This window comes from Mobula hypostoma, chromosome 12, assembly GCF_963921235.1.
Source record: "Mobula hypostoma chromosome 12, sMobHyp1.1, whole genome shotgun sequence".
Taxonomy (NCBI): domain Eukaryota; kingdom Metazoa; phylum Chordata; class Chondrichthyes; order Myliobatiformes; family Myliobatidae; genus Mobula; species Mobula hypostoma.
In genome coordinates, this window is record NC_086108.1 from 23,432,043 (window position 1) to 23,446,062 (window position 14,020).

A 14,020-nucleotide genomic window follows, 5' to 3' on the forward strand; every position below is an offset into this window, starting at 1 on the left:
AATCAGCCATGATTGAATTGCAGAGCAGACTGAATGGGTCGATCGGTCTATTTCTGCTTCTATGTCTTAAGGTCTTAATAAACAGATCCTTCTCAGATTGATGCTCTGTGTTACTGGATTACCACAGATCAAAGGCAAAGTAAAATTTGTTATCAAAATGTGTATATGTTACCGTATATTATCCTGAGATTCATTTTCTTGCAGGCATTGACAGAAAAAGGTTAAGTGTTTGGGTTTCAAATATTCATAACCTGTATCAATGACTTGTCTGAGGGGTGAAATGTGTTTTCAAGTGAAAAATTACCTGTAAAGTGAAAATCTGAAATGCTCAAATACCCAGTAATTCAGTCCATGTTCGTGAGAAGAGAAAGAGGGCTGATGTTTCAAGCTGAAGAGCTATTATGAGACCATGTTTCCAAGTTATATTTCCAAGTTTGCTAACAGTACTAAATGAGGTGGGATTATGAGTATGGAGGAAGATGTAAAGAAGGTTTGAAAGAATATGGACTCATTGACTGTGTGGGCATGGTATGACATATAAAATATGATGTGTAAACTGTGAAGTTGTCCACTTTGGTGAACATTCTAGAAAAGCAATGTATTTATCAAATGATGAGGGATTAGGTAGTGTTGATATTTAGACGGACCTTTGTGTGTTTGTATATTGGTCAATATACAAGGGTAAATATCATATTGGCCTCTTTAGCAAGAGGGTTTGATGACTGGAGTAGGGCATATTATTACATTTATATACAGTCTTAATGGATCTGCACCTGGAACATAGTGGATAAGTTTGGTCTCCCTACCCAAGGAATAATGGATTTGCTATTGGGGGAATGTCACAGAGGGTCACAGAGTGATCACAGAGGATCACTGATTTTAGGGATGACAAGTTGGCTTTATGAGGAGTGATTAAATAGATTAAGACTTCATTCTCTGAAGTTTAGAAGGATAAAAAGATATCTTATTGAATTGTACAAAATTCTTAAAGGGTTTGATAGGTTAGATGCAGGGAGGATGTTTCCTCCGATTTGAGTCTAGGCCTAAGGGTGGGGCATAGTTGGAAAATAAGGGGTAGGCCTTTAAGTGAGGCAGAGATAAATCTTTGAAATTCTGTAGCCCAGAGTTACTGAACTGTGTTCATTTGAAACTGAGATTGGTAGATTCCTGAGCATTAAAAGAATCAATGGATATAGACTAGGGAGATGTCTTCCTTTTTTAAAGAAAGGGGCTTCCCTTCCTCCACTATCAACTCTGCTCTTAAACGCATCTCCCCCATTTCACGTACATCTGCTCTCACTCCATCCTCCCGCCACCCCACTAGGAATAGGGTTCCCCTGGTCCTCACCTACCACCCCACCAGCCTCCGGGTCCAACATATTATTCTCCGTAACTTCCGCCACCTCCAACGGGATCCCACCACTAAGCACATCTTTCCCTCCCCCCCCTGCATTCCGCAGGGATCGCTCCCTACACAACTCCCTTGTCCATTCGTCCCCCCCATCCCTCCCCACTGATCTCCCTCCTGGCACTTATCCGTGTAAGCGGAACAAGTGCGACACATGCCCTTACACTTCCTCCCTTACCACCATTCAGGGCCCCAAACAGTCCTTCAAGGTGAGGCGACACTTCACCTGTGAGTCGACTGGGGTGATATACTGCGTCCGGTGCTCCCGATGTGGCCTTTTATATATTGGCGAGACCCGACGCAGACTGGGAGACCGCTTTGCTGAACATCTACGCTCTGTCCGCCAGAGAAAGCAGGATCTCCCAGTGGCCACACATTTTAATTCCACATCCCATTCCCATTCTGACATGTCCATCCACGGCCTCCTCTACTGTAAAGATGAAGCCACACTCAGGTTGGAGGAACAACACCTTATATTCCGTCTGGGTAGCCTCCAACCTGATGGTATGAACATCGACTTTTCTAACTTCCGCTAAGGCCCCACCTCCCCGTCGTACCCCATCTGTTACTCATTTTTATGCACACATTCTTTCTCTCACTCTCCTTTTTCTCCCTCTGTCCCTCTGAATATACCTCTTGCCCATCCTCTGGGTCCCCCCCCCTTGTCTTTCTTCCCGGACCTCCTGTCCCATGATCCTCTCGTATCCCCTTTTGCCTATCACCTGTCCAGCTCTTGGCTCTATCCCTCCCCCTCCTGTCTTCTCCTATCATTTTGGATCTCCCCCTCCCCCTCCAACTTTCAAATCCCTTACTCACTCTTCCTTCAGTTAGTCCTGACGAAGGGTCTCGGCCTGAAACGTCGACTGCACCTCTTCCTACAGATGCTGCCTGGCCTGCTGCGTTCACCAGCAACTTTGATGTGTGTTGCTTCAATGGATATAGAGATAGTTCTCGGAAATGGCTGTAAAATGAGGCATGATCTTGATGAATGATAAGGCAGGCTCAAAGGGCCATCTGGTCTCCTCCTATCCCCATGTACAGTGGGTTTCGGCTAACTGGGGCACTTTGGGACTAGTATATTTTAGCCCAATGAAGTGGCTGCCTCAAATAGCCCAAGTTTCACATAGTTTAAAAAGGTATAAAAAAAGACAAACTACCGTTTAACTGAGTAGCAGGTTATGAATTTAAATGTACAGAACAAATTAGAACACTATTAGTACTACTACAGTACTATAAAACTGCAATGTTCTTTTAATGGACTGTAAATGAACAAAATCAGCACAAACACTTGGTGTAGATAAATTCTCAGTTCTCAGAGGATTTAGGCCTGATGGGGATTGCAAGGTAGGTTTGAAAGAGGCCATAAAAGGGATTTGAACCTATTTGTAAATTTTTAAATAAGTGTTGCAATATTGTGATCCAATGCATGGGTGTCTACAACTGGAGGGCATAGATTTAGAGTACAGTAAGGTGTAGGGATACAGAATGAATCTCAGGAGAGCTTGGGTGAATGTAATCTAAGGCTACGTCTACACTACGCCTGATAATTTTGAAAACGCCGGTTTCCAGTAAAAACGACAGGCCTCCACACTAAGCGTTTTTCAAAATATCTCTGCCCACATTAGACGGATATTTGGGTGAATCTCCTCCTACTGGGCATGCGCAGGACACACAGAAAACAAACGAAGAGGAAACGGTATACTTGGTGTGCGTTTGTCCAGTTACAGAGTAGAAAAACTTTAAAGGAATTGCTCTTGGCTCTCGCGCAGGAGGACTTAAAACTAAAAAAAAACAAATACTGGAGCGTATGGAGGCAACTGATAGGGAGTTCACAGACAGTATGACCCAGCTGATGACGAACATTGAAAAACTGACTTAACTCTGTTGCGTTAATAAAGCACTTTGTTAAATGTATAAAACATGTCTGCATCAGTGTTATCATGTATTTTCATACAATGTTACATTAGGTTGTTACACATCTATTGTCAGAGAAGTACTTGCATAAATAGGTAAAGCACCTTCATACAAACAAGGACAGAAAACAGGGCAAAGTGAGTATATTTATTTATTCAGTAAGCTATGGGTCAGAGTATTTGGTGAGTACATTTCTAACTCTTCTGACTTCAGTCTCGTTGCTGTCTGTTCTGAAATTGTTAGGTTGTGTGGGGGGTTGTGTTCAAGAAAACAATGAAATGCTGTGCTGTGGCCATCTGTTCCGGCACGTCATGACAGCGTTTTTAAATAGTCAAAAAAGCTCACTTTACAATTTAACTCTCATGCCATTCACACCGACTGTGCGTTATAACAGCCGTACGGCAGTGCTTGCGCAGTACCAAGCAGAAGCAGGGAAAGCATTGTTGTTGTGGTGTTGTCATGACAGCGTTTTTAAATCTCTCCGTTTACCCCATATACACTACAACGGATATTAGGCGTTTTCAGATTTATTCACTCTGGAGACCATTTCTGAAAATCTCCGTTTTCAGGGGATGAAAACACCGTTTTAGTGTGGACAGAGGGTCAAAACGAAGAGAAAAAGCTTCATTTTCAAAATTATCCGGCGTAGTGTGGACATAGCCTAAAAGACAGACATTTGCAGTTTATGTGGCTGCAAGTGTGAACTAAAGTCACGGCTAAATTCCATTCCTTAAATGCTTAATGGTGTACATGTTGGTTCTTACAACACTCCGTCAGTTTGTATGTCACCTTAAATGACACCAGCCTTGAACTGAGCCGTAAAATCATTTATTAACAGCTGCGCATGATTTTTTGGCTGCGTTGACCTTCTCTGCATTATTAGAAACTGATCTTGGAAGTCAGGACTATTTTCACTGAAGGCAAATAATTAGCTGATTACTGAAATCTACAAAGCTATAGGCCTGCTAAAATTTTGCTGCGGAGCCATCTGGGCCTTATTTGGAGCTTCAGTGTTGAATACACATTGTGCATTAGAGGGACTTCAGGTTCCATTTCTATTGCACAGTTATTAATTGCCAGTATTACTGTACCATGGAATAGAAATCTGTTGCTGGTGAGGTGGACCTGTCAGTAGATTTGTACCAGTGGTATTAATATTTAGACTTAGAATTTGTCAATTTCCTTTGGGATTTTCGTGAAACTGGAGGGCTAATGTTAAAAAAAAACACCACTCAGGAGCTGATCCACTTGAGTTAGGGGTATAGGGTTAAGGTAATGGATAGGAATTTTGAAGGAATCTGAGGTGAATTTTTGCATCTAAAGAGTGGCCGGAATCTAGAAAACATTTGCTGAGTGGGAGGTGGAGATGAGCATTCTGATGCCATTTAAGAAGGATCTAACCGAACCCTGAAATCACCAAGAAGGCTGTGGCCCATATGCTGGCACATAGAATTAGCTTGTGAACTTGGTGATCATGGATAGAGTGGGACAGGGGACTTGTTTCTGTTTTGTGTGACTTGAGCACTGAGAGCTTGGGAGTTTTTAACTGTTGGAAGTACTGAGACTTTGCAGGATGATAGGATTGAAGGCAGATAAATCCCCAGGGCCAGATGGTCTGCATCCCAGAGTGCTTAAGGAAGTGGCCCAAGAAATAGTGGATGCATTAGTGATAATTTTTCAAAACTCGTTAGATTCTGGACTAGTTCCTGAGGATTGGAGGGTGGCTAATGTAACCCCACTTTTTAAAAAAGGAGGGAGAGAGAAACCGGGGAATTATAGGCCGGTTAGCCTAACGTCGGTGGTGGGGAAACTGCTGGAGTCAGTTATCAAGGATGTGATAACAGCACATTTGGAAAGCGGTGAAATGATCGGACAAAGTCAGCATGGATTTGTGAAAGGAAAATCATGTCTGACGAATCTCATAACATTTTTTGAGGATGTAACTAGTAGAGTGGATAGGGGAGAACCAGTGGATGTGGTATATTTGGATTTTCAAAAGGCTTTTGACAAGGTCCCACATAGGAGATTAGTGTGCAAACTTAAAGCACACGGTATTGGGGGTAAGGTATTGGTGTGGGTGGAGAATTGGTTAGCAGACAGGAAGCAAAGAGTGGGAATAAACGGGACCTTTTCAGAATGGCAGGCGGTGACTAGTGGGGTACCGCAAGGCTCAGTGCTGGGACCCCAGTTGTTTACAATATATATTAATGACTTGGATGAGGGAATTAAATGCAGCATCTCCAAGTTTGCGGATGACACGAAGCTGGGTGGCAGTGTTAGCAGTGAGGAGGATGCTAAGAGGATGCAGGGTGACTTGGATAGGTTGGGTGAGTGGGCAAACTCATGGCAGATGCAATTTAATGTGGATAAATGTGAAGTTATCCACTTTGGTGGCAAAAATAGGAAAACAGATTATTATCTGAATGGTGGCCGATTAGGAAAAGGGGAGGTGCAACGAGACCTGGGTGTCATTATACACCAGTCATTGAAAGTGGGCATGCAGGTACAGCAGGCGGTGAAAAAGGCGAACGGTATGCTGGCATTTATAGCGAGAGGATTCGAGTACAGGAGCAGGGAGGTACTACTGCAGTTGTACAAGGCCTTGGTGAGACCACACCTGGAGTATTGTGTGCAGTTTTGGTCCCCTAATCTGAGGAAAGACATCTTTGCCATAGAGGGAGTACAAAGAAGGTTCACCAGATTGATTCCTGGGATGGCAGGTCTTTCATATGAAGAAAGACTGGATGAACTGGGCTTGTACTCGTTGGAATTTAGAAGATTGAGGGGGGATCTGATTGAAACGTATAAGATCCTAAAGGGATTGGACAGGCTAGATGCAGGAAGATTGTTCCCGATGTTGGGGAGGTCTAGAACGAGGGGTCACAGTTTGAGGATAGAGGGGAAGCCTTTTAGGACCGAGGTTAGGAAAAACTTCTTCACACAGAGAGTGGTGAATCTGTGGAATTCTCTGCCACAGCAAACTGTTGAGGCCAGTTCATTAGCTATGTTTAAAAGGAAGTTAGATATGGCCCTTGTGGCTACAGGGGTCAGGGGGTATGGAGGGAAGGCTGGGTTCTGAGTTGGATGATCAGCCATGATCATAATAAATGGCGGTGCAGGCTCGAAGGGCCGAATGGCCTACTCCTGCACCTATTTTCTATGTTTCTATGTTTCTATGTTACTAAAGCTCCATAAAGCAATGCTCCATTGTCAGTGTTCCTTTGAGTAACAATGCAGTACTCTCCCGTGGGATCCAGAGTTACTGGCTCTTTATTGAGATCAGATGGTATCTCTTACCAAAAATATTGTTGAATTGGGAATCCATTGGTTTACTATCGGAGACAAGACTGGTGATGTAGGCAGAATGAGATCATGCAAGGAGTTCTATAGATGTTTGTACCATTAACAGCCTCCCCCAGTACTGTTCATGTGTTTTTCCTGGTGGCTGGATTTACTTTTAATAGCTTTGCTCAAAGCCTGATCAGTGAGAGGACAGTACAGCAAGTGAGTAAGATTATTTGAGGGAATATTCAAGAGCCCTGGTTTGCTAAACCACTGTTCAACCCTGTCATCCTCTAACTTATCAATTAAATATTACTGGTAGCTTTCTAACCATGTGGTTTATGTTTGAATGATTTTGTTTTGAGGACCTTATGTTATGAAATATGAAAATATCATATTAATTATTATCCTCTGAGAACTGCTAATAATTTATACCTATAATAAAACCATGTGTGTTGATGCACCACTCATCACATTTTCAATGAACACTGGAGATTTTAATGCTTGATGTTGTGACAGCTACCCTGGCAGTTGTACTGTCAGATGGGGCAAAGCAGAGTGTGCTACAGCATTCATGCTTTTGTCTTTAGGTGATAACTTCTCCCTGAAGTGCATGGAAGATGGTCTGTGGTCCTTGCCTGAAGCCTACTGCAAGGTGGAATGCCATGCCCCTCCACCCGTGCCTAATGCTAGACTGCTGGTGCCAAGATGCCTACAAGGAGCTCATGACATCGGTTCTACCTGCAGATACAAATGCAACCCCGGCTATTATGTACATGTGAACAGTGACAAACGATCCAGGAAGTAAGTAAGATGCTGCAGAAGTGGAGGTTCCTGTGTAAATTAGACTTATTTGCTGTGAGCAGAGGCGTCAGGCACTGGAGATAGTAGGACTACTATTGAAGTCAGTGGCTTCAAATGAAAGGCTTGCCTTGGACTTATAAGTAGTTGTTCCTGCATGAGTTGTGTATTTCTGCTTGCATTCCACTATTTGCAGTTGTACCATCAACTGCTGAGATCCTTAACTCTGGGATTCATTCTTTAAAGCATCCAACTCTCTCTTCTTCCTTTACAATACTCCTTAAAACCTGAGTGTTTGACCAAGCTCTTGTTCACTTGTCTTAACACTTAATATATCTTGCTAATTAATATTGTTTGCTAATGCTTCTGTGAAATGCCTTGAGACATTAGCATACAGTTACATTGTTTGTATCTATGTCCACACATGCACACAGCTTTCTTTTATGCCATTATATACAGATATTGTGCCAGACCTGTTAAGGGGTGGGCTGCACAAGGCCCACTCAATGACTCCCAGACTAACAGTGTTTACATCTGTGCTCTGAGTAAGGTGGTTTAACCTCACTGTCAGTTTATAAGAACACAGTGGAAACAAAAGTGTGTGTGTTTTGCATCAACTCACTATCTGTCTCCAGTATAGGGATGACTGATCATATTAGTCCGAGACTGAACAATATCTGATCAGAATGCATAATACCATATGTAACCCGAGAGGTGAGCCTGAGATTTTACACATAGACTGTGGGCAGCTCATTGAATCTTTGGCCTTTGAAGCAGGATGTGCATTGGGTTTATGGCAAGATCAGGATGCAATGTGCCTGAAATACAGGAGTCAGTTAGAAAGAATTGAGTGGTGTTTTATTACTGGAGTCACTTTATATTCCACATGTTGTCCTGTAAAGGAGTTGGGATGATCATTATAATGAAAACTGGCAAAGATGTAGTCACATGCTGGAAATATACAGTTCTGATCTTTCAACCCTCTCAAATATGGAGAAACTTTGAACATGCATGCCAATTATAGCCAGGAAGACCATTTCATGGAATTTATGGAATTCAGTCAGAACAGGTTCTCAGAACAATGCAATAGTATAGTGGTTCCTACTGGGAAATAGATAATTTGAGATCTAACTTAATGTATTAAAGTAGGTGTAATCACAGACTTTTAATGAAAAATAAAATTAATAGCAGCAGACTTTTATGAAAAATCAGCCAGGAAATAATGATCATAAAATAATAAAATTTCATTTTGAGCTTTGAGTGAGCTGTAGATATGTACAAAAGTTAGATCTTAAATATAGTTCTATTATCATAATGCTCCATTTAGAGGGATGGGCTTAAGAAGGAGAGATAACTTGATTAGTTTCGTGTAATAGTCCTCACTCTTCTATTTTTGCAGAACTTACAATATGCCTTTGTCTGCAGGAAGTTTCTGAAGCTGCAGTGTTTGGAAGGAGGATATTGGGAAGAAGGTAGCTGTAATCCTGTACTCTGTGACCCACCTCCCCTCGTCTTCCAGGGAATGTACAGCTGCACGAATGGCTTTCAGTTTGATAGCCGCTGCGTTATTACTTGTTATGACCGCACTAAAAAGGTAAGAAATTTTGTTGTTCATTGAACATTGATCTTAAACTTATCCTTCAAAAATTCTGATAACAATAAATATTTTTCAAATCATGAGTACTGGAAATACTAAGTGGATCACTAATACCTTTAGAGAGAGAAGAGGTGTAAATGTTCACATCAATAGCTCCTCATCAGAACGGAGAATGCCTTAAAAGCAAGCTTGAGCAACACACAAAATCCTGGAGGATCTCGGAACAACAGAGAGAACAAAGGGAATGTGTTACCTTAGATGTCCAGCATCCGTAATATTTTGTTTTTTTTAAATACTTTCTATTTTATTTCAGCAAATTAAAGAATATGTAATAATTGGTAACTCTTCGTACTTGGTTGATAGTGAGAGAAATGGCCCATTGAGGAACTATTTCGAAGATGCAATTTTGTGCAAGCGTGCCATCTGGAATAACCAGCTCTTGTTGAACAACAGGGATTCTGCAGATGCTGGAAATTCAAGCAACACACATCAAAGTTGCTGGTGCACGCAGCAGGCCAAGCAGCATCTATAGGAAGAGGCGCAGTCGACGTTTCAGGCCGAGACCCTTCGTCAGGACTAACTGAAGGAAGAGTGAGTAAGGGATTTGAAAGCTGGAGGGGGAGGGGGAGATGCAAAATGATAGGAGAAGACAGGAGGGGGAGGGATAGAGCCGAGAGCTGGACAGGTGATAGGCAAAAGGGGATACGAGAGGATCATGGGACAGGAGGTCTGGGAAGAAAGACGGGGGGGGGGTGACCCAGAGGATGGGCAAGAGGTATATTCAGAGGGACAGAGGGAGAAAAAGGAGAGTGAGAGAAAGAATGTGTGCATAAAAAAGAGTAACAGATGGGGTACGAGGGGGAGGTGGGGCCTAGCGGAGTTAGAGAAGTCAATGTTCATGCCATCAGGTTGGAGGCTACCCAGACGGAATATAAGGTGTTGTTCCTCCAACCTGAGTGTGGCTTCATCTTTACAGTAGAGGAGGCCGTGGATAGACATGTCAGAATGGAAATGGGATGTGGAATTAAAATGTGTGGCCACTGGGAGATCCTGCTTTCTCTGGCGGACAGAGCGTAGATGTTCAGCAAAGCGGTCTCCCAGTCTGCGTCGGGTCTCACCAATATATAAAAGGCCACATCGGGAGCACCGGACGCAGTATATCACCCCAGTCGACTCACAGGTGAAGTGATGCCTCACCTGGAAGGACTGTTTGGGGCCCTGAATGGTGGTAAGGGAGGAAGTGTAAGGGCATGTGTAGCACTTGTTCTGCTTACACGGATAAGTGCCAGGAGGGAGATCAGTGGGGAGGGATGGGGGGGACGAATGGACAAGGGAGTTGTGTAGGGAGCGATCCCTGCGGAATGCAGAGAGAGGGGGGGAGGGAAAGATGTGCTTAGTGGTGAGATCCCGTTGGAGGTGGCGGAAGTTACGGAGAATAATATGTTGGACCCGGAGGCTGGTGGGGTGGTAGGTGAGGACCAGGGGAACCCTATTCCTAGTGGGGTGGTGGGAGGATGGAGTGAGAGCAGATGTACGTGAAATGGGGGAGATGCGTTTAAGAGCAGAGTTGATAGTGGAGGAAGGGAAGCCCCTTTCTTTAAAAAATGAAGACATCTCCCTCGTCCTAGAATGAAAAGCCTCATCCTGAGAGCAGATGCGGCGGAGACGGAGGAATTGCGAGAAGGGGATGGCGTTTTTGCAAGAGACAGGGTGAGAAGAGGAATAGTCCAGATAGCTGTGAGAGTCAGTAGGCTTATAGTAGACATCAGTGGATAAGCTGTCTCCAGAGACAGAGACAGAAAGATCTAGAAAGGGGAGGGAGGTGTCGGAAATGGACCAGGTAAACTTGAGGGCAGGGTGAAAGTTGGAGGCAAAGTTAATAAAGTCAACGAGTTCTGCATGCGTGCAGGAAGCAGCGCCAATGCAGTTGTCAATGTAGCGAAGGAAAAGTGGGGGACAGATACCAGAATAGGCACGGAACATAGATTGTTCCACAAACCCAACAAAAAGGCAGGCATAGCTAGGACCCATACGGGTGCCCATAGCTACACCTTTAGTTTGGAGGAAATGGGAGGAGCAAAAGGAGAAATTATTAAGAGTAAGGACTAATTCTGCTAGATGGAGCAGAGTGGTGGTAGAGGGGAACTGATTAGGTCTGGAATCCAAAAAGAAGCGTAGAGCTTTGATGGCATGAACATTGACTTCTCTAACTTCCGCTAGGCCCCACCTCCCCCTCGTACCCCATCTGTTACTCTTTTTTATGCACACATTCTTTCTCTCACTCTCCTTTTTCTCCCTCTGTCCCTCTGAATATACCTCTTGCCCATCCTCTGGGTCACCCCCCCCCCCCCGTCTTTCTTCCCGGACCTCCTGTCCCATGATCCTCTCGTATCCCCTTTTGCCTATCACCTGTCCAGCTCTTGGCTCTATCCCGCCCCCTCCTGTCTTCTCCTATCATTTTGGATCTCCCCCTCCCCCTCCAGCTTTCAAATCCCTTACTCACTCTTCCTTCAGTTAGTCCTGACGAAGGGTCTCGGCCTGAAACATCGACTGCGCCTCTTCCTATAGATGCTGCTTGGCCTGCTGCGTTCACCAGCAACTTTGATGTGTGCAGCTCTTGTTGAGCAAATTTTGCTGAAATTGCTGGGAGATGGCAATGGGGCATGTCCTAGACACTAACAAAATCCCTCTGATAAAGTTCAATGCATACACATGGAAACTTATTATATGCTGCCAATGGACTGAAGGGCTTCCCTCTGTGCTCTGTAATGCTGTGTTCATTGATAGCATTCTTGGTCAGTCCCCATTCCAGTTTGTAGTGGGTCACTGGGATTCTCTTACGTCGATTCATGTGCCTACCAAAGTATTAAGTACTGGATCATACTGATTAACTTGGTAAATATTTTCCTGTGTTTTCTATTTCTATTTTAAATTTACTGCAGGATTTTGATTACCTGTTAGTATTACCAAAGGCCTCAGAGTATGGTCTGTGATGTTGCATTTCTGATGAAAAGGATGATCTTGGGTTTGTTGGTTATTTTAACTTGACTCTATTTCACTGCTGCACAAGAAAACAATGCAAGAGAAAGAGAAGGTTATTTGGCCCCTCAAGCTTGCCCTGCCATTCAATATGACCATAGCTTGTATGCCCAGGCCTCAACTCATCAGTTCCCCATACTCCATAGCTCTTGTTTCAGAAATGTATCTATTTCTTTAAATAATTATAATTTATTTAAATACTTAAAATGATTTAGATTCACAACTCCCCAGTTTTCTAGAAGTCCACCACCTTCTATGAGAAGAAATTCCTATGTAACTCATTTTTAAATGATATCCTCCCCCCCCCCCCCGTCCCGTTTAAACTTTTGTACAAAGTTACTTTGCATTGAGTTCAGGGCCGTTGGACACTGCTGAAATGCATTGCTGGCCCCGAGTTCTTTGCCCTTTGGGTTGAAGAAGATGGTGCCAGCAAACAACACGACCAAAGGCTACTTCCTTCAGACAGTTCATGAAATTATATCTTTTACCTCTTTTACTCCTTCTTCTTCTTTCAAATAAGATTCTGCTACCATTTCTTGTTATCACACATGCCCCCAATCTAGGCAGCAGCCTAGTAAAACCTCTTCATCATTCTCTCTGTGGCCTCCATATTCTTCCTATAATGGATGACCAGCACTGAATGCAATGCTCCAGATGTGCTCTAACCAGAGTGTTATAAAGCTGCAACATAATGACTAATTTCCTTCACTAATATCCACACTAATGTCATTCACTTGTTTCTTGGCATAAATGGCTTAATGCTCTTTTGAATTGGATTCGGCCATGGGCATATTTTTATGGGGAACCTAATTAAGTGTTTGCAGTAAATGCAGCAGTATGCATCAAAAATGTTGCCCTTCATTTTATTTGCAAACGTGTGTCACCATTGTTTAATAGGTTATGGAAACATTATTACCAACAATGATTGACACCTATGTCATCAGCAGTGATTAAGACCATAAGACATAGGAGCACAATTAGGCCATTTGGCTCATCGAGTCTGCTTCACCATTCCATCATGGCTGACTTTTATCCCTCTCACCCCATTATCTTGCCTTCTATCTGTAACCTTTGATGCCCTGAGAAATCAAAAACCTCTCAAGCTCTGCTTTAAATATACCCATTGACTTGGCCTGCACAGCCATCTGTGGCAATGAATTCCACAGATTCACCACACTTTGGCTAAAGAAATTCCTCCTCATCTCTGTTCTAAAGAGTGTCTTTCTATTCTGAGACTGTGTCCTCTGCTCTGAGCTCTCCCACTAGAGGACACATCCTCTCAGCACCTACTCTATCTAGGGCTTTCAAGATAAGTTTAACCTCGGGCAGCTGTGGAAATTTTTCCCCATTTTGAAGGGGGAGTGGTGGGCATGCTTCACTCTTCTTTCATCTTTTTGTTCCTCGATGGCTGAAGCCTGAGTCTGCAGGTCTCTGAGTCTTTAGGGGAAGTTGAATGTTCAACGTTTGCAAATTTGCCAGTTTGCTGGAGGCTGGAGACGGCCTGTCCTGGCATTGGAGGACTGTGTGTGTGTGTGTGTGTGTGTGTGCGTGTGTGTTTGCCTGCCTGTGTGGATAGGAGGGGGAATGGGACTTGTTTTGTTGATAATGTTACTGTTCTTCTTGTTGTTGGGGTTGTTTGTGTTGTTCTGCTGAACATTGTGGACATGCTATTTTGCAGTTGGAATGCGTGGTGATACTTGCAGACTTCCCCCAGCGTATCCTTCGGTTTTGTTGCATGTTAATGCTCACTCTATGTTTCGATGTACATGTGATAAATGTATCTGAATCTGCAACTCTGCACTTGGCACAGCATTCTGTAACTTAGAGAAGCATAGTGCAAACAGGCCCTTTGATTTACCAAATGCCTATCTAGATTTAAATTTTGTGTTAAGCTGGTTATTGACTTCAGGAGCAGGAAAACAGAGGTCCATGAGCCAGTCCTCATCAGGGGGATCAGAAGTGGAGAGGGTCAGCAACTT

At 43.4% G+C, this 14,020-nt stretch overlaps 1 protein-coding gene across 1 annotated transcript in view; it reads left to right on the top strand.

The window, feature by feature from the left end:
• LOC134354662 (pappalysin-2-like) overlaps positions 1–14,020 on the top strand; it is a 407,928-nt gene that overhangs the window by 288,127 nt on the left and 105,781 nt on the right. The window contains exons 16-17 of the mRNA XM_063063752.1: positions 7,195–7,408; positions 8,831–8,999. Coding sequence (XP_062919822.1) covers positions 7,195–7,408; positions 8,831–8,999 — 383 coding nt within the window. The remainder of the gene's footprint in view (positions 1–7,194; positions 7,409–8,830; positions 9,000–14,020) is intronic.